General features: G+C 40.4%; 2 protein-coding genes across 25 annotated transcripts in view; one reads left to right on the plus strand and one right to left on the minus strand.

Annotated features, from left to right (window-relative positions):
• Positions 1-438: 438 nt before the first annotated feature.
• On the plus strand, positions 439-25,143 carry bbox1 (butyrobetaine (gamma), 2-oxoglutarate dioxygenase (gamma-butyrobetaine hydroxylase) 1). Of its 2 annotated transcripts, none has more exons than XM_072380035.1 (8): positions 439-459; positions 4,445-4,888; positions 6,465-6,579; positions 19,557-19,755; positions 20,585-20,690; positions 20,854-21,050; positions 21,681-21,847; positions 23,092-25,143. In XM_072380035.1, the coding sequence occupies exons 2-8, from the start codon at positions 4,484-4,486 to the stop codon at positions 23,250-23,252; spliced, it is 1,350 nt and encodes a 449-aa protein (XP_072236136.1). In that variant the 5' UTR covers positions 439-459; positions 4,445-4,483; the 3' UTR covers positions 23,253-25,143. The 2 variants fall into 2 exon arrangements, with proteins under 2 accessions (XP_072236136.1, XP_072236135.1); XM_072380034.1 differs by lacking the exon at positions 439-459 and adding an exon at positions 2,509-2,600.
• madd (MAP-kinase activating death domain) overlaps positions 24,478-27,452 on the minus strand; it is a 44,458-nt gene continuing 41,483 nt past the window's right edge. For 15 of the 23 annotated variants that reach the window (XM_072380030.1, XM_072380032.1, XM_072380029.1 and 12 more), the window contains one exon: positions 24,478-27,046. In XM_072380030.1, coding sequence (XP_072236131.1) covers positions 26,933-27,046 — 114 coding nt within the window. In that variant the 3' untranslated portion in view covers positions 24,478-26,932. The remainder of the gene's footprint in view (positions 27,047-27,452) is intronic. The other 8 variants (XM_072380031.1, XM_072380033.1, XM_072380026.1 and 5 more) reach the window with 1 other exon arrangement.

A 27,452-nucleotide genomic window follows, 5' to 3' on the forward strand; every position in this document is an offset into this window, starting at 1 on the left:
ACAGAACATTGTTACCTTCACACATATAAAGGTTTAATATTAATCTTTTCCAGATGACCATTGATGTATAAAGCAGCTATACTTGAACATCTTTCACATGCACAAATGATTTTTTTCACAATTATGATATTTTGTTTTGCAGTTTTTTGACAGTGAAAGAAACATTGACCCTCAAAGTTTTATGATAAAGTTCCACTTGAAACAAAAACACAAAGTCCACGATACAACTACAAATACACCAGTTGTAAAAGTCTGTAAAAGTTGTAATCATCACTAACCCTTTGAAACTGCAGTCACTCAAGTCATAATTTCGGTGACTGTGTGATCCTTGGTTAATAATTGCAAAATTACGCTTTTATAAACTAAACTTGAATGCTGGCACTTTGTCCACACATCCAATGGGGACTGATCATCATCTCTGAACCTCCAAAGGACAAAGGAAGAATTAAGCTGAAACAGGTATGACTGATATTTTTTACTGTTATTACTATGTCTATGAGATTCTTGATTTATCAAACAATCATTTGGTGTATAAAATGTAAGAAAACAAGAACAAGTGCTGAATATTATTTCAGAGACTAAGCTGACCTCCTTTACATCTTGGTTTGCACTTTCAAGGGAACTTTAAATAACTAGCTTTGACTTTGTTACATCTATGCCACCACCAAGGGATGGAGGGGATCCATGACTTCAGTCCAGACTGAAATATAAATAACAAATACTGAATAGATTTCCAGAAACTCTGTTCCAATACTCATGCCCCCCACAGGAAAACACTACTAACTTTGAGGATTTAGTCAATGTAATGGTTTGCATTGCTTTGTCCAAATAGCACTTTCCAAATAAAAAAAATGAAAAAACTTTACCAATGGATATGTCTCTCTGTTTAATTTTTTAAGAATCATGTTTGGGTTGTTGCTTTGTAGAGACACCAGCAATCCACAGAACCAGTTGCTTTTATATTGTAGATATCATACAACCATACTCTCTTATTCATAAGCTACATTCATTCATGCAAATTCAACATAAGTCAGTCAGCAGTGCAGTGATAGGCCTTGTGGTAGAAAAAATAATAATGATTATCCAAGCACTGTTAAGGTGAAAAGCACTATGCAAGCTAACTTCTTCTTATCTCTGGATGAGCTGGACGGCCTTGAGGAGTGCACAAAACAGAATGAACAATGAAATACAGAAATGTTTGATTGGAAACATCTTATGTGTCTAAGTCTTATAAGTGATGCCTGGGAAAAGGAGAACCAAGTTTCACAAGTAACAAAAGAAATATTGTGCTGTAACATCTTGTGCATCTAATTCCTGGGAAAGAATATCAACTCTTACAAGTGATTTAAGCATGATGAGACACAAGCATAAGGCTAAATAAAATTTTCCATTACAGCCTAATCTAACTTTTGCCACAATGTAGGCTGAACTGCCAATTAGTCTCATCATTCCTTTTCCCATCCTTTTTTTTCTTGGTCCTTTATTTATTATTTTAATCCAACTTTGATCCTTCACCATTTGTTTGTGGTCATTTTGGTCATATATTGGTCTAATTCTGATTGTTTTACAGCTGCTTTTGTTCTTAGAGGGTATTTTGCATCTTGTTATAGTCTACATCTGTGTCACTGTTAATGTTGTTTCTCTTTTTATTCAATTTGCATATAATTAAGACGATTTTGTGTCATATTTTATTCCCTGTTATGTGTCACGCATATCATTTTATGCCTCTTCAAGGCAGATCTAAATCATATTTATGGGATAAGACCAGGGTCCTGCCAGACAAATTTGGCTTTGGGGTCTTTGATTTATAGGCTGGTTCAGTATTCTATCCATGCCACAAATGAGTGCCCTCATCAGACAGGATAAATCCTGATCAGTATTTCTTTGATAAAGATCAGAGGCAGCACATGCGTTACTTAGCTCAACCATAGGTCTACCCTGTTTATCTAGCCAGGAAGGTCAAAGTGAGATACAAAAAAAGATGGCACCATAAAACAATATATAAATTCTACATAAGAAACTAATTTCAGATGTTCGTAGATACAGGTGTGTAAATAGGGGACTGTCTGTAGTCTGATATACTTTTGGATTTATGGGGCTCATTCAGTGCACGGATAGCATAAAGGTAGAGAGCAGCTTTACTAAGTTTTACTCAATTTATGTGCACCTCGGGAACATTTAAAATAATATTTGATCTAGTGCCATAATACAAATTAAGCATATGAATAAACAAATTAAAAGGTTGAACTATAGTAAACATCTGTTAGCTGGGATGCTGATATTAGAATTTGTCTCAATCTAGGGAGCTTTATCATAATTTTACTACGCATCGTTTGTGGAGTTAAAGTACTCTTTAGTATTAATGTTTATCAAAAATACTGGACATTATCATGACGAAGCGTATCCACTTTGGGTTCGTTATCAACTGGATAGGCGATTGTATTGTGGGTGAGAATAGAAAGTAGAGCAAAGTTCACGCACTTGCAGCGATTATGTTACTCTAAGACTCTTCGCCTACTTTCCGCCTCACACCCACGGTTTGTGTTGACGGCCGCCGCGCTCGTCAGAACTACCAACCAGCTGATATTCATACAATTCAGGTAACGTCTATTAGAGACCAACTCTTATTTCCAGCTTTTTAGTGCCACTTTAATTTACGTACTTTATAGTAAGTCGGTAAGACAGAGTAGTGAGTGTTGCTGTTCGCTTTGAAACTCGATCCGGATATGATTGTAGACCTGTCGGGTGCGTTTACTTTAACTAGCGTGCTAATAGCCGGTTTAGCATCTCCAAAAACGACAGGATAAACTAACGGATAAACGTGGCACTGAATGGGTTTTGATCTGGGCACCTTTTACAAAAGGTCTGCTATGGGCAACGCACTTTTTCTGCTCTGTCTACAAGCGCTTGGTATTCCTCTGTGGCTGTATGCTGTGTGCTATCAAAGCCACCAGCTGTTATGCATCTGTTTCCTTGTACTTTCACTGCATCAGAAAACCTGAGGTCAGCAGAGTAAAGAGATAAAGAGCTCCCACTGAAACATTGAAAACAAGCACCCTCGTCAATGCAAAGAGGAAAACAGACTACGTATTTAGGAGGCTACACTTAAACCTTGTCCCAGGAGCAACAAAACAGATGGCAGTCAAATGAGCAAATATACTTGGCTTTAGACAGTTAACTCATTTTTATGTCGGACAGAGTAATATATTTGATCACTCTGGGATTTGACCTTTATATTCCAGACCAAACAGATCAACAAAACTGACTGTAAGTGCACTATTTTGGACCAAATAATTATTTTTATTGCACACTATATAAATGCAACTACTAACAAAAGAGACCAGTATCACTTCAAAAGGTGGTGTGTATAAAAGCTCATATTTAGTTTGCCAAAAGCTTGTTTACTACCACAAATTTGTCGTACCTAATACTGACTCAACAGCCTGAACCCTCTTTGACAAGCTTTCTTGTAGTTTCTTTAAGCAGTCTTCAGGAATAGTTCTCCAGGCTTCTTGAAGGACATCCCAAAGCTCTTCTTTGGATGTCGGCTGCCTTTTGTTCCGTTCTCTGTCAGATGATCCCACACTGCTTCAGTAATGATGAGGTTCGGGCTCTGGGGAGGATTCATCACTCCACACGACCTGCTGCCACTGATTTTCAGCCCAGTTCTTGTGTAATTTGGCACATGTCAACCCTTTCTCCGTTTCTGTTCCTTAAGAATGGCTTCTTGACAACCACCCTTCCATGGAGACCATTTCCGATGAAGCTTGAGTAAACAATTTGATGGATTCATTGAAAGTCTTGTGTCACGTCTTCGCTGAATGACTTTGTGTCGACATATGTCAAGTTTTCAGCTAATTACTCTTTGGGAATCACCTTGTTTTTTAAAAAGATACTGTTGTATGCCTGTCAAACTGGAATCTTTGGTATTTTTAATCAATGTAATTAAAGTAATGGGAACACATGATGTGTCTTTGTGACAGACTGCTAGTAACAAAGAGCCTAAAGATGCAAAACTGTCTCTTTGCTAAGGTGTCTGTTATCAGTAGACACAATGCGGGTTCACCCCCTAAATACGGGGATTTTTTTTTAATGCTTGAATGATTCATAGCTTAATGAACTAATGAAAATGAGTGAAAAAGCAGCTAGTGGCCAAATAAAAACTGAACAACCTTCACAAATCCTAGAGAACTACTGCTCAGAGGACTTTAAAAGATGTAAAAAAAAGTCTGGCTCCTTGGAAGTAAAATATCAACTCTTTTTAACATAATTTTCTGTACATGAGGTTGATGGTTTACCATTAATTTTGACATGAATGAATTGCTCTTAGACGCTTAATATTGGTAGCTTTAGGAATATGGTGATTATTCCCCCTGTTTGTTCATTAACTAGCATATGATGTATAATTCTCTGTTTTCCTTTTCTTTTTTCTTCAATCCAACAGCATCTTGATATCTGAGCTTCCAAGAGTGAGCGTTTAGAAATGTGGATGAGTAAATTAGCACGTTGTGCCCTGCCTTCCCTGCAGAGGAGCACCTCTGCCATGGCCTGCCAGGCTCTGAGGGCTTGTTGCAGACCGGGACCAGCTGCCACTCCAGTGCCCTTTCGCATGACTGCGATGCAAATTCGTGGGCATCAGACACTTGGTTCTGCCTCACTCTCTTTGGCTCGCCACTCAGTGAGGCACGTCCGGGCTCTGGATGAGGAGAGACTGATGGAGGTGGAGTGGGGGGATGGAGACCACAGTCTGTACCCATTCACCTGGCTGAGAGACAACTGTCAATGTCCGCTGTGCACCCTGCAGTCGGCTCGGGCCCGCTTGCTCCTGCTGTCTGACCTTAATGTCCACACGGGAGTAGACGCTGTGGAGATCACCAATGATAACAAAGTAGGTTGTTGTCATGATTTGACCTCTTCACACACACACACACACACACACAATATGTATGTCTTATATTTAGAGTAAAAATGTGAATCCTGAGATTATGACAGCCGCAGTAAAGCTCCAGGTTTTTCTATCAGTCCTAGTTCAACATTTATTTCCTGATGGTAATAATGGATATTTGGGTGTTCTAACTTTCATTTTCACTTCCATGTGAATAGATAACAGAATAAGTAATGAAATAATCTCTGGATTTAAAGTTTGACTGTAAGACCCATCTTGCTATCTTACAGTTGCAGCTGTGGTAAGTGATAGGAAGGTGGTGGGAAATTAGAGGGCAACTCATTCTCATTCAACCAAGACTCACGGTTCATGAATTGCATTGTTGGTCAAATGTGTCGTCGCCCGCTTATTTCCCACCACTGGCCTATCAGTTTCCAGCGGCAGCTTATCATTGGTCAAATCACCAGCTGGCTTCAGCGAGAGTTTAGCCTCCACTGTCCTCTCAGTGGTCTTAATTTTGTCCGCTTAATTGCCAGATGGGGGAACTTTTTTGTCTCACATTATAGTAAACTGTATGTAGGTTATTTTATTTTTTATTATTATTTTATTTTATATTATTATTTTATTATTATTATATTTTTTTATTAGCTCTTTGAACAAATTTGATGACGTCTTCTTTGGCATTTTCATTGTTTTCTGGTCATTAATAGGCCAGATGAATTGATAAGGAAAATAAATGTTAGTCTCAGCCAAACGTAAGGTATTACTATTTCTCCACATTTCCCATCATTACAGTAAACAAAAGAAATGTTCTAACCCCCATAAAACAATTTATCTTGCACCAAGAACAAAGCTCAGCTACTTAAATGAAGACTTAACTTGCCTTAGTTTAAGAGTCCTGAATCATTGAAGGCAACTGCCAGGTGATAAACTTTGGCAGTTGTGAGGAAAGATGATCTAACCTCAGCAGAAGTACACGCTCAGGCTGACCTTTAGGCCCAGCAAAAGAGACCCCTGCTGTTATCTGTCTTTGGAGGATCCAGCTCCTGAAGTTGGACTCGGTTATTAACACATTGGTTTGACTTGATGTTCCTGCCAAGTTACCTTTTGCTATTGTTTATGAAAACTGAATACAACCAGTCTGGTCCTGATTTCTGTACCGAGACTTACAGGATAGCTCACTATAGCTTGCATCTGTTTTGAATAACTCATTTAAGATTTCATGTTTGCCTCGGGTGCAGGAAAAAAAAAAGAAAAATTTGAATTGATGGCATCTGCCAAAAGCTTCCACAGGTATTTAAAATGCAGCTGGTGAACAATAGAAATTCTCATAAAAAAAGCAATAACGGCTTCAGAGCTTCACGTTAAACGGACAGACCAATATTTTTGCTCATAATGAATTAATGAATTATGGGGGGTAAAAAAACCAAATCACTGACTTCTCCATCAAGAAAACTGTCAACGGCTGTTAATTTGTGAAAAAAGAATAATAAATAAAGGTGTTCTCTGAGTTGTTATCACAAGACTCTTAGTCAAAGTCATGTACGATAATAACTGCTTTAAGGAACTCTCTCCTCAGGTTTCCCTTGTGTGGCCAGACCAGCACATCAGTGTGTTTGATGCAGAATGGCTGAAGAAACGCTGTTTCTCTCCCACTGCCAGACAAGCAATGCAAGAGGAGCTTTTCCTCAATGGTGAGTCTGACTTTTAACTTTCACTTGGGACCTCTCCTGTGCTCGCTTTTTTTTTTCTTGGGCTAGGTTTGGTGTGTTTTAGTTTCAGAGTATTGAGTTTGTGCTTTCAATGACATGTTTCCAGTCTATAACAGCTTCAACAATAACGGTACAATATAACAGTCACAAATGTAGAATTTATTACGAGAGCTGCCATGTAAGAGTTTATTGAGTGTAAGCAATAAAGTTACAAGTAAAGTCTTTTTCAAACATGGGACATTAATGGCCTAATCAGTCTGTTAATGCAGCGCCATTGAGACATTGGCCACTCCACAGCTCTGACAGTGATGGAAAAGGCTACAGTGTGTGTTACATTTGCCATTCCGAAAAGACTGGACAGTAAATAAGTTAAAGTTTGAGTAAATTTTCTTGCAGCATCATATCACGTTGCTAAAAAATGTCACATTAGTATGATGAGCGCACTGTGGTAGAGTAAAATATGCCACAAATGGATCGGATCAGCTGAAAATAAAGCTTTTTTACATGCATGAGCACCTCCTCCCAGATGTATTTCCAATTACACTAATGTCAGGTGGGATATGTTACGGTTTTGTTAAGACTTAAAGTGATACACAGTGCACATAACTGCTGACAAAAAAAAGTGCCATAGAAATTTGGCTGCTCAGTTCTGACACTAATAATTTCTTTCTAATTGTTTTGATGTAATGGGAAAAGAGATTATTTTTAAAGCAGGCCATAAATCACAACACAGCTGTCTCACAATTAAAAGGAAGAGCAAACACTGTGCTGAATTACTTCGATTTAAAGCTGCAAATGAGAGCGCCAATTCATCAGCTTGCCAAGCAGCAGGTGTTACTTGCTTTTACTTAAATAGCAAAGCAGCAAATCTAATAAAGCTCGTCACGCATGACACTTCATCTTCTATGACAACACGCTGTTATGAGCACCTTTGGATGATACACCTTTGCAATACACGTCTCAGTCCACAAGGAAAGAAAAAGTTAATTCATTAATAATAGTTACTCTGCTGAGGTGATTCTTATCCTCACATATATACATATACAGACAAAAAGCACCCCTATCAATCCTTCTCTTAGTGCTGTTTTTGGTTAGTTTTACAAGTACAGAATTTTTCCAACAATAGTAAGTCTAAGAGTTACTTCTGATGCACGCCTGGTCCTTTTGCTGCATGTCATCCCTACCCTTTCCTTCCTTTTCTGTGTAAAAAAAATGTGTATACAGAAAAAAGACGTCTGACATGGTTGTGCTTTCTGCTTTAAAGTCTAAAAGACTAACAAAAACAATATGGATCTAGATTAAAATATGAAGGATAACATTTGACCTGTGGCAAAAACAGGAATCGATTTGATGTGAAATAAGTGCTGGTTTAATGTTAATGTTACTATGGAAAAAAAAAATTAGGGTACTTTCTCCAGTTTTTCACTTGGGAGGGTTGGTGAAGATGGCTCTAATTTAAAGTAATTCTTTTTCCTCAGAAACATTACAGGGTTGAAGGTTTTTCTAAAGACTGGATGAGAAGTCATTTTACAGCACATTTACAATGGCCCAATACACTTTACAGTCTGCCAGACAGCAGAGGAGAAAGTTCAGCTGTGGAACAAGGTAGCGGCACTTCAGTGGAGCGAGGGGTGGACTGTAGCCGGCTTGTGTGCACACACGTGGTCCTGAAGGACCCACAGGGCTAAGCGGCTCTTGTTCTGTTCCAGTCTGATTAAAGGTGTGTGTGTGTGTGTTTGCATTGCAGAACTCCTCAATCCATATTGGAGTGTAAACAGACCCCTCATTGCTATTAACAGATGGGTAGTCATTTTGTGTAGTCTTTGTCCACCCCCCTCTGCTTTTTTTTTAAGCTCTCAGCCAGGAGCACTCCTGGAAGACTCTGCTAAGCTCATGCACCAAAACACAATAAAAGATGACGTGCACACACACAATCTCTGGGTTTAATTATTTCCTCCTGAGTGCCGGACTGAAATTCCTTGCTTAGAGGATTACCAAGAAGGTCTCCATTCTCATAAGATGAATGATGCACAATTATTCACCTTCAAGGATTTAGCTCGGATTCTCACTCCTTCGTGTTAACTCACTGAAGTGAAGTCCACAGTTTGGATTTCTGTTTTCCTTTTCATGCAGTGCACCAAGATTTTACAGGCCCAAGTCTGCCTGTTTAGTGAAAGTGTGGTGCACATGGGCCCCCGAGGTCAATATGATAATTGGAGCTTTGGGGTTATTATCCAGGCTGTACTATACCTTCTGTTTTTATGTTTGAGTAAATGTTTTTCCCCTTTGCTTTTATTGTTTCTATGGAGTTGGAGAGTACACCCCAAACCACAGCATGTATTTCAACAGTGGGACACGGAAATAAAACTGTTCAAGGACAAAACTTGGTGTAAAATGAAAAAGCATGCCTATTAAATGTAATCTGATTCAGTTGTAAATATAGGAATCAACTAAAATAAGCTGAATTTGTGCCCCTCACACGTTTCAAATGAGTCTTTATGAAAGGAAGCTCTAGGATTCAGTTTATAAGCAAGATATATGGTAGATGACTTTGTTTTGTTTTTCTTTAAAACTCCCTTAACTCTTCATTTTGTTTTTTATCTTGTCTACCTTAGGTGCACTTGCAGTCGATCAGCATCTCTAATTTAACATTCTTGTGTATTTACTCAAGTAAATGTGAGCTGAGCGGTAGGTTGCGTGTGAGGCATTGGTGCGTCAGAAAGGCTGACGTCTGTGTAACTGAGAGACTCAGTCAGACCCCCGTCTGTCTCGGCCATATGGCAAACCGATTTCAAGTGAGGGTCGAGAAATATCTGCATGTTCTTACCAAACACAAAGTTGGCATGGACAGTATTTCCTTTCATGGGAATGAACAGATCCCTGAGCATACAGATCCCTGCCACCAGGACGTCAAACTGCCCTGTTTCCAAAACTGGACGGTTCTTACAGACGTTTTCTTCAAGGCTTTTTGGCCTTTAATAAAGTCCTAGAGACAGGAAAATGGGCAGAGGGGGGGGGGGGTGGACACGAAGTAAAGGACCACACACTGGGAGTCAAGCCTGTGTCAGCTGCATCGGGCAGCCTTCTGTCTCTGTAGATGTGGTGCCAGCTCAACCAGGCACATCTCATTTTATTAATACATTTCCTTCTAAATCTTTTTACAATATGGAGAAAGCTGCATTTTCAGCAGACAGCAATGTGACAACCCCATGGTTGTTGCTCTGCAGACGGCACTACATGTTGGTTGGACTTTTCCCAGCGTTTTTAGAGCAGATTCGGGGCCAAAATTCCAATCAGATTTGAGATCTGTTGTGTAGATGATAAACTGAAACTAACTCTACACACACTGCACACACGGAGCAAACTACAGCGCCGGCCTGGATTTTAAACACCGAATTTTTGCAAATGAATCAACATTTTTTTCATGAAATGAAGAAAGTTATTGAACAAGCATACTTTCTAAAAGTGAAATGAAGAGAAATACGGATGTTTTATATTCACAGGAGACCATAACAGATACGACTGATGTACATTTTGCAGTGTTCACATAAGCTGAAATAAGCAGTGAATTGTGTGCGACTCCTTTCAGTTTCTTCCTCATTATAGTAAAGACAAGAGAGCTGTCGAAGCATCATTAATGTTATTATTAAAAACATAATCATTGCAAAGGCTACAAGATGATCACTAAAACACTCACAAGAAGTTCTTCTTGTCAAGAAGTCTCATTGTTCTTCCAGAACATGGAACCGAGAAGAAAGTCCGTGAGAGTTTGGAGTCTGAGAAGTCTGAGATGGTTGGAGAAATCTGAGGCAATCATATGATGCATACTGAAATAAGGAGGTCTCCATAGGCAAACACCAAGGAGGACATCACTATAGAAAGATAAACATTAAAGATGGATCTAGAATCTCAGTATCAGTGTCTCTGGAATAATGTGCCTGAGGAAGCATTGAGAACTCAGTTTGATTTGGATCTTGGATATTTCAGTTGAATGACAACCCAAAGCACACTGCCAACAGCACAAAAGAATAGTTGAAAAGTAGGACTGTTTAAATTGGCCAGCGAGTCTCCACTTTAATCCCACAGAAAAAAACCTTTGGAGTGAGCTGAAATCTGTCATTGCAGTAAGGACTCCTGCAAACTTATAGAAGAGTGGGACTGACAGAAAACTACCAGCAGCTTCTAGATGACAACTTGAAAGATTTAAAGAGCTACTGCTGCACACGGTTCTGAAACCTAATTTTAAGTGAGAGGGGCACCAGAAAAGAGTCAGGGGTACGTTTTGTGTTTGTATGCCTCGTGCTGTCTATGGACATTTTAGTGTAATATTAATATTTCATACTCTGTTTGTTATCTCTGATGATATTCATAACTCTGTGCTTAAAATTCAGAGCCGTCAATAAAGCACTGTAAGTCAGAAAGTGTCCCAGTCAAGCTGTCTGAAATAAATGCTCAACCAGATACTTTTTACCTAAATGAATTGCACACATTGACTTTTTCTCTGGCACCCAGATAAGGATGACATTTGTCTTTTTGATTGAAATGTGAGGCAGCTTCAGAAAAAATTGCCAGGCAGTTTGACTCATTATCTTCCTCTCGGGATGAATTGCATTGATTTGTTAATTGATCCTTGACTTGATCTGACTTGTTAAGCGATGATTCCCTGTACCCACAGCTGGTTGATGTGCATCTCAGGCTTGTGTATTAGAGTCTGTGTGAACGGATCATTTGATATCTGCTCTACATGAAGGGTACGGGACATCAAAAATGGCCTTAATTCCCTTCAGTGTTTCTGCTACCTTGGTGGGCCAGACATCAGTCAAATAAGCTGCAACAAGCCTGCTTTTTTTTGTTTTAAATCAACCACCTTCATCTCTGTACTTGTCTCCATAGTTAATGACATCTCATTCATGTTTTCAGGACCTTCAGACTGCACACGGGCCATTTTCTTGCTAACATGTTTGCTTTGAAATTTTTATGTCACTTAAAGGAAAGTGAGGACTGTCCCTGAGAACAACAAAAGCTTGTTTCACTCTGTGTGGACTCCTTTCACTGATAAATCTGTCAGTGACTTACTCAGCGCCTGTCGGATGCTTTTAATATTTAAACCAAGTCATCATCTCAGGCCTCCCCTTTTTCTGCTTGTCATGTTTGTTTAGTCGGGGGTGGAATCAGGCTGAACTGGTATTTTAAAAGACTGAAAAAACAAATAACTGGTAAAAATAAGCCCAAGAGAGATATTTTGTAAATGGGCTTAATGAGCTGCACCCTCGACGACTCGTGACGGCATGTCATTGTTTCACGGCTCGGGTCATTTGTTCCGATCAGTCAGTGTGACCTGAGGCATCGTGTTGTTCAACAGAAGCAGGTACCACTCTTCTGTGTTGTTTGCCTCGCCTCTCGTCCACATTTAGTGTAGTTTTGCACATCAGGAAAACAGTTTGATGAAGGGAAGAAACAGGAAGTCTTTGGAACTTTTGCCTCTGTTTAGTTCAATCATTTGCAAATATTAGTTTTTTCTCTTGTTCCTGATTTCTAACTTTACATATAGTTGATGTGCAAAATTAGAGCTTTATGTTGGTCAAACTGATATGGTGGTCTTGAGTTTATTCTATTCATCTAACCTACTCTGAGCTAGTGGCTAATAAGAACTTTGTGTCCTTTTTTATTTATCAGTTGTGATCAATCAGTGAGACGTGAAGGCTTCATTTAAAAGAAAGATTTTGAAAACTTGGGAGACATTGAAAGCAACGTCCCAGACACATTTTTGTGAAATTTCATTTCTGGAATAGTGATCAGAAATTCTGACACTGTAGGTGCAATGAGATTTCTCTTACTTTAACAGCAGTCCTTTATTATTTTCTCCTTCAGCCTGCCAAAAATGTCCCGAGTTACAAGTTGCAGCCAAAGAAAAGGAAGCATCCCTTTTTCTTTTCTTTTTTTTCCTGGAGTCTGACAAAGGCCCTGAATGCACAGAGGAGTATCCCCCCCCCCCCTGCTGTGTGCACTGGAGCTGTTTGTGTAACTCATTAATACACTTTCAGTAACAACACAGTTTGATCTCAGGGGAAGACAAAACTGGCATGAATGAGTTTCGAGTTGAGCTTGGCTGGTTGAGAACTGGAATTAGGAAAGCAAACACTGGACTTGTGTTTTAAAGGCCTTTTTTCAGCGGCAAAGCAACACTTCCAAAAACCCAACATTTCATTTTTAAGGTACAGCAACAGTGACCGAACCAAAGAAAAATTCAATGTTTTGTTCTGGGAAATCTTTTTGTGTTTTAATGCAAAACGCAGATTGACCTGAAAACATTTAGTATAAGTCTTTCGATTGCTTTGTAGTCCGAATATTTAGCTCGTATACGAATTTCCACGACTGCTTTCTAATCAAGTCCAAGATCAAGTGCAGTTTACACACACGCACACACATCTGCTTCCACAGACACATTAGTTTTTTGTGTCTTGGAGTATATTTACATGGACATTTTTTGTCGACTTTTTATTTATTCTAAGTTGGTTTCAATGACATTTTTATACATTATTCTTACTTGTTTATTTTTGCTTTATACATTTTGCTTTAGAATGGTCTCAAAATAAAGTTGGAGTAATTCTACAGCTCTTTCTTGTAGTTCTCTCTGCTGTGTGGCTCATTATACTGACCTATTTTCCTGCTTTGAATAGCTGCACACGTCGTGAGTTAGTCTTGCATTTGAACAGCACATTTATTACTATAAACTTACTGAGTGATCACTACCTAAGTCATAAACGGTCTCATTTGAGTTTGGACTTTTCGCCATTAAGTCTGCTGATTGATTTTATAAATGAGCCAAGCAGCAGCAGATTTTTTTAGTTCCTCCTCTGGCTGTTGCTTTTTTTCTTTTCAGTCTGGTGTGGATTTAGCCGTCTGTGTCACTACTTGTCAGTTGAAAGAAAAGCTCCTGGAAACACGGCTGTGGAAGTTCATCCGTGTTCTTCCAAACTTGACCATCGCTTCACACGTCATTTACAACTTCAGCTAAACCAACTTTCAAACACATGCTCTTCAGGTGCTGCGTTATCAGCCTGAAAGAATTTAAGGAATCCATACTGTAAACCACAACTTGCATGTTTTTAATTTGTCATGATTTGCCTCTTTAACTGCTCTGTGTGCTGTAATGTGCTGCTGATAGTTGTCAAACATGTCAGAAAAGATCCGCCAAACCTTCACGCATATCAACTCTCTCTTCCCAGAAATTTCTCTTTTTTTCAGCCAGCTCACAACATTAATTTTTCACAGTGTATTCCTCTAATTCCTTCACGGATCAGCTATATTTGTCACCTCCTTTGAAGTTTCAGCACCTTTACGTCAGACTGCACGGGAAGCTTAATGATTACAATGATTGGATTTTCTTATCCATTTCTTATTTTTTTGGCAAGGCAGATGTCCTGCTTGGCACTTGAAGTCACACTGACAGCATTGACTGTAAATGGCCAAAAGGGACACAGTTCAATGAACTACTGCAAGGCTCGGTCGAGTCTGGCTAACCTATTCTTGCAGATGTGGAAAGCGTTCTGTTTGGATTAGTGTGAGGAGGGCCTGCAGCTCTCCAGTGAGAAGACAGAGAACACTGCTCTCACTGTCTCTTAAACTGGGAATGCAGAAGTCAGCTGCTCTGTCTTCCAGGTCTGTTTTATAAATAGGTGTTTGTGTTGGTTTAGTGAAGGGTGGAGTGAGGTTGTTTCCCACACACACACATATATGCTTTATGCACACTTTGCAGTACAAAAATGCGTGATATTTCTCAGTAAGAACAGGGTTGAGTGTTTACACGGTTGAAAACCCAAATGAAGTTTCTCCTTTTCACATAAAGTCTTCTTGAGTTAGTTTAACACAACATGAAGCCTCGTACAAGGCACAGAAGTCTCGAACACTGGTGTATAATATTCTACATTTGTTAACTTTGACATGAACAAGTTACCATATATGGTGCTATATGCTGTGTCATAAAAGCAGTTTAGATGCTCCAGTTTGTCAAGCACCGAGTTTTGGGATTGTAATAATACAACTAAAAACACAAATTCGTGCTGGGAAGCTGATTTAAATTTGAGTTAAGCATTTGTATTAATCTTATGAATATTAAGTGGGGACATTATATTAATTATGTATTACTAATGATTGAGAAAATTAGCAAAAAGTCTTAACGATACCCCTAAAAAGTTGCTTTTTTAGAAAAAGTTTTAAAGCAGACTGTTGGCTCAGTATAAAATTAAGCCTACACATTAGTCACATTTTATACACATTTTGTACATAAAATCACTATGTAAGCGCTATCCATTACTAGATATATTCATACTAAAACAAAAAGTCAAAAGGATCAAAGAACAGGATATTTTAACATCAAATTGTTGCTGAAATATCACCATCATGTTCCAATTTATTTCACTAAAATCTTTTCAGCAGTTGGAATCTGATTTATAAAGCCTTTCTTTTTGAAGAGGGTATTTATGCCCATGTGGTAATGAACCTTTCTCTGAGCATTCAACAGATGGACCATTTAAGTGAGATGATCTGAGCTCTGAGATAAAACTTAACCAAGTGAAAACAAAAGCTCTCCGGATAACTGCAGCGATTCAAGCAGAGCTTTGAAGGACTCCCAGCTGCAGAGAAGAGTGGCGCAGGCCTCCAAGCTTAAACAGAGCACAGTGAGGGGAGTGCCATGAGCTGCCTGACAGCCACAGAAGCCACGGCTTCAGGTTTCCTCATCTGGAAAAGCTACTGTAGCAGATTAGAAGTGAGGGAGAAACAGGGGAGGGCATTATGCACATATACTATCTTGTCAAGCTGTCAGAGGTGTCCCTTCAAGCACATGCCAACACGGTTCTTCCTGTAAAAAACAGTGATTTCACATAATGAGCACACAGCATAAATTCAAGGCTGTCTCATGCTCTCACTGTGGTTTTTCCTTCCATACAGACACTTAAAACACACACTCACACACACGTGCTAATTGTGGCATTATATATCTGTTAGACACAGTTGGAAGCTGTGCAGTAAGGATTGAGGTTGATCCAGGGGAGGAAAGAACAAACCATTGTGCTGGATTACCCTGGAGTGTTAAGTAGAACACAACTGTGAGAAACACATACACTTTAATACTTGTCGGAAAAATATTTGTTAGAAGACAAATATTTTTGGCTCGGCTTAATCTGAGTGTCCTGCCGGAGAACATTGGAGCTTACATGAGAGGATGCTGAGATTCAGACCAGATTCAGACCAGTCATCAAGAAATTCTAGACACCCACGTTGTTTGTCCTACGTGTCCATGCTTGTTACCCTTGTTAGGGGCGCTGACAGAGGCAATGAGCCGGAACACAGGGGTTAAGACGATGAAATTGTTCTATTTTGAGTATTGCTGGAGTTCAGACCTCTTTAGACTTTTTGTCTTGTTGGAAGTAGGTGAAGTTGTGTCATAACAGTTAAAATGCATCTCCACATGCATCTAGAGTGACCGCTTGTAATCAAATGTCACTTCCTTCGGGATGAATCTGAAGCTTCGGCTCTGCGCTCACAGCTGCTGACTGGTGAATGTTACATCATATATGTTTGGACTTTTTCCATGTACTTGCAGAGCCAGAAAATGACTTCATGGAAACCCCGCTGGTTGGGTGGAGGAATGTTAAGCGGTCAATCAGTGTGGCCCCGGACACATTTGTTAGAAGGATGTGGCCACATGTGTCCAAGTTTATTTTGCTGAGAATTACCCTTTTGTAATCTTATCCACCAGGACACGTGTTAATGCCAGGTGTAAATGTTGTAATGTTTTTACTTCAGTGTCACTACCAAATTAGTAAGTAATGAGTCACTTATTTTCCAGATAAGCAGATACAGAGCAATATTAAGCTTTTTTATGGCAACATTCTGAGTTGTCTTTGTGTTCATCTGATGGTTAATCTGATTCTGGTGCATAGTCATCATTAAATCAGGTTTACATCTGCTAAAAGATCCCATTAAAAAAAAACGTCCCTTCTAAGCTTTGATGAGGATTGTTCATGTATATGGGAAGGTTGGACCAGATGGGACACAAGAGATGGTTTATGTTTTCTAGTTTAGTTAGAGCTGGTAAATTGAACTTTATGCATTGTTTGCAATCATGTTGCAGGGCATCTAATCAGTTACTTAAAGTCACATCAACCCCCGTGCATGATTAGGATCAGTGGCACTGCATCATGAATTAACAGCATCAGCAATCTGAAGCATAAAAAGCTGTTTGTGATGAGAGCAGAGAGTTCATCCTCAGGCGCTCTCATCTGGAGAGCTGCCAAGAACACTAAAATCTCAGCCTCAGTCCCAGCTCAAGGCTACCAGAGTCCAGTTTGGCACCAGCCGGCCCATTTCCCTTCTCAACTGCAGGGCCAGAGTCTGCGTTTGTGAATGAGGACATGATTCTGCCAAACACTGACAGCACTGCAGTACCACAGAGATCTCTGGGGAGTGGAGTCCCACTTCTCTGAGGTGCCATTCTTTCCTCTTGCTTTTTCCTCTCTCTACCTTTGGCTTTCCATGTGTATACAGTGGAAAGTTCTCCGGTGGTCATTCTGGGATACTTTGCTGTTCCATGGCTTTCCGTACATGCACAATTTGCCATATTTTTGGACGGGGTGTCCCAGAACACAGCCATACTCTTTGATATTAATTACTGTAATTTGAAACTAATCTCTTTGAATGATGCCTCAGCTGATACAGTGCGTACTGTTTCAGTGTCCTCCTATTCTTGTGCTCTCCTTTAAACTGCCTCACGCAGCCCCCACAGCTCCTTATTTTCATACTATCTATGACTTTGATGTCATGTCTCGTATCAGTGTTTTCAGCTCTGTTTTCTACCCTGAGGGGTCTGTGCTGTGCTTTCACTGCCCCAGGCTGTCCGTATGTGAATGTGGAGGGGAAGGAAGGTCCCAGAGCAGAGCCTTACCTTCAAATACAAATCCCTAAAATGATAAGAATGGTCTCTTTGATTAAAGTGATAATAATTCATGTAGGATTACTATTTAAATTTTCATGGGCTGCTCTGGATTTTTGTTTTAATGCATGTAAATAAATTTTTAAAAAAAGGGGCATTTGAATAGTTCATTGATGATGATTACCATGGCAACAGTCAAAGCTTTGACCTTAGTTCAAACTGGCATTTAACTCTGTAAGTAACTGAAGTAACAGAGTCCCTTTAATCTAAGTTTAATGGCAATAAAAGTAGTTGTACAAAGGCCTCTTAAGTGTACTTACAGGATGCAGAATTGATGTATTTTTCAACTTGCTGTCTTTTGAATCTGTTTCAAAGTTGACCAGACTTGTATCTTCAGCAGTTCAGTTGAAAAGCTCCTGACTCTCTGTAGAAGAATTTTCTTTTAATCCTTCCCCTCTAAGATGTGCGATTAGCCTTCTCGGTAAAACTAGCTGATGTGGGGGCACTGATTAGACGGCAGATATTCATGCAAAGTTCACATATTTTCTTTATCCCAGCAGGAACACTGTGAACCCTCCGGATAGAAGCAATCGTGATCATTTTCAAAATGAGATTCCAGCTGATTTGCAGCCATCTGATGTATATGAAGACTGCAATCAGACCCGCGGCCTCTTTGTCACAATTTGACCCCCTCAGCTGACAAGCTGAAACACTGCCGTGCCTTTACAAGACATCCAGGTCCAGTTTCTGAAGTAATTGTAACAGTCATGGTTGACCTTTGCCCCAGCTTCTCACGCTCCATCTTTGTTTCTCTGCACCCTCATGACAAGTTTTAACAAGCAGAAGGTTCTTGACCCTTTGAATTGTGCAGCTAGAAACTGATAATTTGTGACAACAGCCTGAAGGGAGGTCTGCGAGTCATGATGAGAATTGTTTCTCTGACTAAAGTAGCATCTGGTTGCTCTTTGTGCCTTCATTTTAAAATATGAGGCATTAAATTTCCATATCACCAGTTCACGTCTTTTTGTTGCATTCCAAATCCTCACAGTGAACAATCACATTTTCTTTGGTGTTTTAAGACACCTTAGATGTAGATTAATGACACATGGAGCTCACAAGCTCATTCTGTGTCCATCAGGTCTGAGCTTTATCCTAGCCTTTTCAGATGGAGTCTTTTAGAAAGTTATGTAGGTGCACGCTGAAAAGAGACGCAAGGAGGGGCCATAAAAATCAGACAGGTACACAATCCTCTCCATTAAACCCTCCTCCACCCGCAAATGTTCTTTGCAGCTGTTTCTGTGGAAGTCACTGGAGAGGGAGGCTGCATGGAAAAAGGAGTGGAGCCAGCTGGGTGGAGAGCAATGGGAGGATTTTTTCCACTTCTGTCTGTCTGATGGAGACGTGCGGATTTTTCTAAGCTAAACATTCATCTTCAAGCGTGCAGACTATCACATACCATGGAAAGCTGCAATATTTTATGAATTTAACAGGTTCCAGGAAGCAGGGGGCACAGTGATGGACTGATTGGAGTAATTGTTTCCCTTTCAGTAAAACAAATGTTTTAAGACCAGAAGCCTTAAAGTGTGTGTTTACATCACACCACATTGAACAGAAATCATAAATGTCAGATGTGTTGAGATGCTCATTTGGCTGGTTGTGTTCCATTTTATCAGCTGAACACAAATAGCTTTCCGTGACAACAAATCTTACATGGATGTATTCTGAGTGGTGTCCATGTGTGACTGGCTGTCTTTCACGCCTGTTAAACAACTGTCAACTACTTTTTTGGCATGTGGTGAATGTGGAATAGAAGTTTTCACATCGGTTCACACTCATCCAGAGGCTAACCTGTTTGTACCAGTCAATGGGGAGCTGAAGAAAATGGATGCGACATCAGATCAAAATGTCACCAGCTCCGTTGTCATAGTACAGCATGTGTTTCTTTGTTTAACACAGCAGCAGCGGGACAAAGCACAGTCCATAAAAAGCTTGATTTTCTTCTGTGTTCTGCTTCTTGTTTCAGAGCGTTATTATTTTGACTCCAAACTGCGCATTCCCACAGCTGATTACCAGGAAGTGCTCCATGATGATAAGGCCGCGCTCGCCTGGCTCTTGGCGCTGCGTCGTGTTGGCATCGTTTACCTGAAGGGGGCTCCTGCAGAGCAGGGCCAAGTGGCCAGACTCGCTGAGAGAATTGGCTATCTCAGGCTGACATTTTACGGGTAAGACTTGGTGGTGCTTCTCCAGTGTGCTACTGCTTAACATCTGATTTCCAACTAAATTTTGGGCTGTTGAATATCTCACTGATCATATTTTATCCTGAGCAGAGCTAGTGTTATATGTAAGAAAGAAAAACATTATTTAGTCCAGAGAATCTAAAAAGTAACCAGATGTTTTACTGAAAGAAGCGCTCGGATTGGAACTTCAGAACACTGGTGTTTAGACAAATATGTCCTCTTGTCACTCATCTGAAGTTCCTCATATTGGCTGCTTTGAGAAGCTCAGAGAGTGTTTCTTGGCCTGTTTATTACACCAGAGCTCATCACTTTGATTTATTGCTGTGATGATTAATAGAGGAAAGAGATGGGGGGAAAAACAACCTAAAAGCATTCCAGCGTCTTTAAGCCAGAGGAATTACCTGGTGCACTCAGTCAGAACAGAAGTTTGGAGGATAGAGCTTTTTTCACTGCCAGGCGATGAGCTCATACTGCAGGAAGTAAAAAAGTCTGCACACTAAAACTGAAGGACTGCCATCAGAGAAAGTGTTTAATGACTCGGGGTTCATCCAAAACGAGGCATGCAAACAGAACATGGGAGATAACTTTACCTCATTAGTGCTCGACTCCTGCTGCATCTCAATGAAGAATCTACTTAAGAGTCTACAGTCTAAGCTTTCCTGTGAAGCCGCCCAGTTTCCCCTCAGGGATCTCTCCAAAGTTCATCTCATCTCATCCTTTTCTCCTCACAGCCTAATTGTCGTTGCTGATCTTCTAAAGCCAAAGTTGAATAATTAAAGTGGGGTTTATTAAAGAATGTTATCTATGTCTGCAGGCACACATGGCAGGTCCAGGACAAACCCATGGCGAACAATGTAGCCTACACTTCAGGAAAGCTCAGCTTGCACACAGACTACCCTGCATTACACTTTGCACCTGGGGTGAGTAAAACCTTCCCCGCATGCTGTTTAGAAGATTAAACTGCACTAAACAGAAATGGCATCACTTATGAATCATGTCTGGCTTTTGGCCTTTACGGCGTCAGAGTTGTAAAACGAGCATTTGTGCGACGTGCGTGTGTGTGTGTGTGTTGGGCTGGTGTAGGTGCAGTTTCTGCACTGCATCAACCAGGCTGTGAAAGGAGGGGAGAGTGAGGTGGTGGACGGCTTCCACATGGCTGAGCAGCTGCAGAGAGAAGACCCAGAAGCCTTCAGGACGCTCACCTCGCTTCACATAGACTTCACCGACACTGGCACAGACTACTGCGACTTCATGCTGCAGTCCAAGAAACGCATCATTGAGTAAGTGCTGATGGGCTGTTGGGTTATTGTTAATCCACACATACGTGTATTATGTCTGTAATACAAAGATTCACACCGTATTAAACCCCAAAACGCATACAGTGGAAGATATTATCTGTGTGAGTTTCTTTTATTTGAAATGAACACACTGCCATCTGCTGCTCAGTCTTTATATCAGCTTTGACGCCCACGAATCAAGTGGAGAAAATTGAACATAATATTCAGTGTACAGTGACACACATTTGTTGAAGGATGTTAATTCCTCTAGAGAAGCTGTTTTAATTAAAATAATAAAAACGTCCTATAAATGAACGTTTGAATGAGAAAACCATCTCCAAACACATTTGTACATTCAATCACGCTACTAAGAAGCAGGCATCATCACATCAGAGAAGCAATCTTTCATTCTCATTTTACCTTCCAAATACTAAAGAGGAAGCTTTGGCCTTCATTGTCTTCTGTGATATTAAACAAGTTATCATTTTCTGAATTCTGGTTACTAAAACCAGATTATCCGCTGTTTTCTTAATCAAATTGGTTCTAAATCATGTTCTTGGTAATCTATACAGTCAACTATTATTCATAGTTGGCTAACATTGAACTTTTCCCACTCGTCTTCTTTCTGACCAGTGTTGACTCTGAGGGCCGAGTTGTGAGGATAAACTACAACAACGCCACCAGAGAGTCAGTGCTGGACCTCCCTTTGCATCAGGTGCAGCGCTTCTACCAAGCACTGAAGGCCTACGTGGACATCATGAACAGACCAGAGAACGTGGTCACCTACGTGATGGAGCCAGGTCGGTGCACCCCACCCGAGTAGAACACAGTGTTTGTAATGTGTGCCCAATGTGTGAGGAGGTTCTTTCTTCCCAACATTGTGATTTATCAGAGCAAATCTAAAAAAAGATACAACCGGACAAGAGAATACAGCCAAAATGTCAGGATGCTCTCAGAGAGGAGCCGCTCTGCAGGATACTTCAGCTCGCAGTAAACGCATGTACTGTTACTGTCGTGCACATCTTTGTCATCGTGAAGGTAGTCACGACTTTGGATATGTCAGCGTCACCTCTGTCACTGCCGACCACATCCAGTTACCCGACTGTAGTGAAAGCCCTCAAAATAATCTCTGCCCAGCAAAGAGTCTGCAGCATCCAGAGCCTGAGAGGAACAAGTTCTATTAAAGGAGAGCTTTGGGAGTGTCAGGAGGTTTCATCATAGTTTCATTAGCATCATTTCAAATATTCTGGTTGGAAAGCTTCCATGCCGACGACCCCCCCTATGAGATTTCTGTCTGTTTGGATGTGTTGTCCAACCGTGTCTGAAGGCAACATTCAGATGGACAAGTTCTGTCACAGAAGTCAGCCCAGGATGGTGTGCTACTGTTAGAGGGTCATTTTTTTATTTGACCACTTTTTGTTACATGAGATTTAAGTAGCTGTTTGTTATACTCTCTGATTGTTATAGAATTATATATTGTTATAGTATTATATTAAATACTAGTCTGGCAATATTATCACTTCAAAACAATCTTCTGGAAACTGCTAAAAGTCAGATGGAGTGGCCATTTTGAATCAAGTGATTTAACTTGGAACATAAGCCACTGACACTTGTTTAAGTTTTGTCATGCACAAATGCATCATGAGGTGGGCAGTTTAGTTTGAAAAAGTTACAAAAACTGTCTCAGTCATTCATAAAATCAAACTCCTGTTTACTATCAGCCTTAACACAGCTGTGAATGTGCCTTGTGAGGACAAACGGTAGCTGTGTAATGATGTTCCAACCAGAGAAGGCATTCACTCTCCCTGAGTGTGTTGTAATCTGAGCTGCTCTGTTCTGTTCTGTAACAGCATCCAGCAAAAGGTCTGTTATTGCATGCAAGTCCCTGCTGTGCAGTCAGGAAGGAAGTTTGAGATTTCAATAGTCAAGACCTATTTATGATTTTTGACTGTTTTAGACAAGTTAGACTATGTGACCTATATGACTTTACCTCAGATGAGCGAAACATACCCCAAATTAGATCTTGATTGTGTTTTGCTTTCAGGTGACATTGTGACTTTTGACAACTGGCGTCTGCTGCATGGGAGGAGGAGCTACGTCAGCCGGCCGGACAGGCTGCGACACCTGGAGGGCGCCTACCTGGACTGGGACGAAGTCATGTCTCGTCTCCGGATTCTCCGCAGAACGGTCCATGGGGACATGTGAGCTGCAGGCCAACGAGCATAATCGAGGATAATCGAGCTAAAGCTGCAAGTTGCTCTTAAAACACAAAGGCAAACAAACTGACAAGAGTAAAATCTCTTACTCTGTAGCTTTTAAGCAACAAAGTGCAACACAACAATGCAAAGATGCTTTTTGAGTGAACTTAAATGTATTTTTCTTTCATTTTACTGATATTTTATACATTGTCCTGTGTATCTGAGGCAGTTCTCTCCATAGGGGATCCAAACAGTTTAAGAAAAAGCTCAGTAGAAGTGGGAAAAATAGGACTTTAATGTTTGATTTAATCAAAGTGCTCACATGCTTTATTTTTAGAAGGGATTTGACTGTTTTTCCCCAAAGCCAGAAACTAATAAATTAGGGCATTAGTTTATTTAGAATTGTCTGGGTTTGTTAAACAATGAGGTGACAGCGGTTCACAGCTCAGTGTGGACTGGATTTAACATAATTATGATCCAAACTTTGTCTAAGGAGAGCTTTATTCTGCTTGTTTTTCATGATTTATCATTTATCATTTATCATTCCCTCTGCTCTGGAGAAATCCTGGCTCAATATTTCCCGTTTACAGAATCACAGAAATCTAATTTCTGCTCATCATCTTGTAGGCTGATTATCTGTCAGTGTTCAAAACTGTTCCAAACTCACTTTAATGATTTTTAAATGTATGGCTGAGCATTTGAGATAATCATAGGGGGGCTCTTCCCCGCCGTAAAGTTGTTGTTGCCACAGCCTCCGTCTGATCCTCCGGTAACGACGTGACATCCCCGACTTTCCCTTCATTCTGCAGAGTTGCAGTCTGGACTCATGACTGCCTTAAGCGACAGAACAGTCGCTGTACGAGGAACACAAGTGTGAAATAACTGCACTTTTAGAAATGTTAACTATGCTTAAAATGGCTGCCATCGGTCTAAACGGATGGATTAAGAAACATTTTATATTCCCGTTACTACTCTGCCATCATGAAACAAGTCATCTCCTTGTTCTCAGAGGCATCGTTCTCAGAACAATCAGTACCGTTACCAGGGTGACGTTACCATGTAGGTGCTGTAGAGCAGAGAAAGTTGAGCTTCAGCAGTGCAAGATCCGTCCTGCTGGATTTGAACTACAATCTGAACTTTGAGCTCGCTGACAAGCATTGTGAAATAAATCTTTAAAGCTCCATGTCCGTCTTCATCTTTTCTTTCACAGAAGAACGAACACTATCCCGAGCTTCATTTGGGACAACTTTATTATATTGCCAAAGCTGTACATATTCTATAAATACCTTTTTCAAATACTGGAATACCCACATCTTGCATCTCATTACTTTTATTTTCTTTCTCTTAACAGCAGCCATCAAGTACAATGACAGAGATGAGCTGTAATATTCCAGTTTAAAAGAAAAGAAAAGGAAAAAATCCTCTTTAACTTGAGCAGGAAATTCCCAGATCAGTGAGGGAGAAGCTTTGGATGGAATTAATGAAACATCTGCTCAGCATCTTCCAAATAATTCTCCTTTTCACAGTTAAATTACTAAAAATACAAGCATGTCAGGACCAAAATAAAGCCTCTTCCAGTGATATAACTGTACCAATATATTGCTGATCTGGAGAAACTGTTCACCACATGACCACACTTGTGCACACACACACTCTCACTGTGGAAGTTAACGGGTCAACGACGGGACAGGATTCAATTATCATGGAGCACACACAATGTTAAGACTGGATGAGCGCCTCACGGAGCGGACGACTACACCCGTTGGCTTCAACACGTCTGAAGGGTCAATCACAGGACAGAAATCTGCTTCCACTACTTGTAGTTTGACTTTTGTCAAACAATAATTGGTTGTATAAAGCAGGCGTTTTTCTGCGCAGGAAGTGCCAGAGATTTTCCATCTACTGCGACAAATGGAGGCCAAAGCCGACTATCGCACCATTCTCAGAATTAAATATGACCACAGGAGTGATACTTGCTTGGAGCTCATCGTGTCACATCTTTGAAATGATTTACGGAAAGGTTAAGTGGATGGAAATATTTGGATGCTGCATTTCCCTTTTCTAATTTCCAGGCACAGGAAGGTCGTATTTCCTTTGTCAGCAGCTGTAACTTTGAATTTGTCTGCTCCTCTTGACAACTTTCCCCCTCACATCATTCAGTTTTAATAACTGGGGGGAAGCAGCCAAGTAGATGATGTGTAACTGGAAACTTTAAGGTCCTGTCAACACCGGAGTCGTCGGACAATATCTGTACCTGGAAAATGAAAAAACGTTGCTAACGTGTTGCTACAAATACAGCAGGATGACGAGGAAAAGCTCAGACATGTTTGTTTTTTCATTCCAAGACTTAGAATTAATGATCTCATAACTGAAAAGCTATGACGTGAACATGTTTAGATGCACTTTTTTATTTTTTAATCAAAGTGATTTCCAGGTGCAGCAACACAAACACAGGCGTTGGTAGCGCGACAGTTTGAGCATCGTCCAAAGTCGGCACAGAAACGACACAAACGTGGACGATAAGGGACGCACAGCCCGCAGCGGCCGATTACGGATGGAAAACCTCTGCCGACAAGCAGCAACAAGCCGCCGACTGCTGCTTAAAAACACCTGCTTTGACAACAGTCACCTAAATGCAAACTCGTTTTCTGCCTCATGTGATTCACCGATGATACCTTTAAAAGACACTTTGAATATTCTGACTTCAGTGTGACATGATCAATACGCACTATAGAAAAAAGAAATCTTACATTCTTCACTCTGAAAGCCAGTTAACCCAAGAAAACCTGGCAATGGCGAACTACTTCTGAAGTATTGCACATCTAGCAAATCAACATACTGTAACCTTTTTTTTCAGAGAAATGTACAGTCAATATATATATATATAATATATATATATATATATATTAAATAAATACTATATATAGAAATATATATAATATTTATTTTTAATCTTCATAGTAACATGCAGTTAATAACAGCAGACCACAGACGAGAAACTTTACAGTAGAACTAGAACAGTAATTGAGCCTGATGGGCCAATCTAGGGTAAGGGAACACATCTGAAAACACTCACAGTATTTTAGGGTTCACCATTAAGAAGCGTTTGCATGCGGTGCTCTGGTGCAGTATACAGTAGCTTGTTCAGCACGGAACATCCTGCATTACAAGAGGGCCCTCTGGATGTTCCCCCAGTTTAAACTTGGACAGACTGGAACTTTACAGTAACCACGCAGCACAGAATAACACACGGTCGTATGGATACAGGTAGGAAAGGGGAAGCTTCGCTGCAGTGAATGTCAAGGCTGTGCACGGGACCTGCATGCACTGTGTGCCTCGGAGCAACCCCCTCGCGTCGGTAAAAACAGTTGGGTCTTGGCAGCAGGAACACAAAGAGACTTTTCACTTCTCCCAAGTAAAGGAGCAGGCAAATGTTTAGCTAGCTGGGTGTGAACATCAGGACAACAGCAGTGACGGGTTGGAAGTATTTACACGACATCACAGACCAAACATGTCTACAACAAATCTAAAAAGGGTCTTAGGCTTATATACACAGGGGAGCAGGAATCGTGTGCTTAGATTTAAGTCGGGGATTGTCAAAAGTCTGGTTTAAGAGCTGAGATGCCATTTCAAGTAGAGGCACGCTGAGGATGGGGGAGGGAGGGGGAAGAAAGCACAGGGTGTAAACTAGCTAGGAAGGGGTCTCGGTGACAGCATCTTGGGTTTTCCTTCCGCCTCCTTCCCCTTCACGGCCGCCACGTACGAGAAAAGACAGAGGACAGAGTAACAGATCTGATGTGCCTGCAGAGGAAAAACATGAGCAAGATGATGGCAGAAGTATGAGCCGACACTTGGAGTTAGTTACAAATTATATGAGGAACAAAGCCAGACAAAGTGCTCCCTTCAGTCTAAATACAGAGAGCTGCCTGCTTCAGTATTTAAAGGTACCCCGAGGAGTTTTTAATGACTTTTTAAAATAAATAAGTCATCGTGTTAAGCAGATGGATCCTGAGAAGTGAATAAATCCAATGTCAAACACATTATGATTACTTTTTTAAAAAAAATTTAAACTTTATTTAAACGCTTAATAACACTAGGTACTCCACAGGTCACCTTTAACTTGTACATCTTTTGCTTTGCGACGCATTCTTAATGTTAGAATCCTTTTTCTGATGTTTATCAGGCAGGAATGTGTTTGAAAACTACC

Source organism: Leuresthes tenuis, unplaced genomic scaffold (genome assembly GCF_036924035.1).
Source record: "Leuresthes tenuis unplaced genomic scaffold, fLeuTen1.0.hap1 SCAF_2, whole genome shotgun sequence".
Classification (NCBI taxonomy): domain Eukaryota; kingdom Metazoa; phylum Chordata; class Actinopteri; order Atheriniformes; family Atherinopsidae; genus Leuresthes; species Leuresthes tenuis.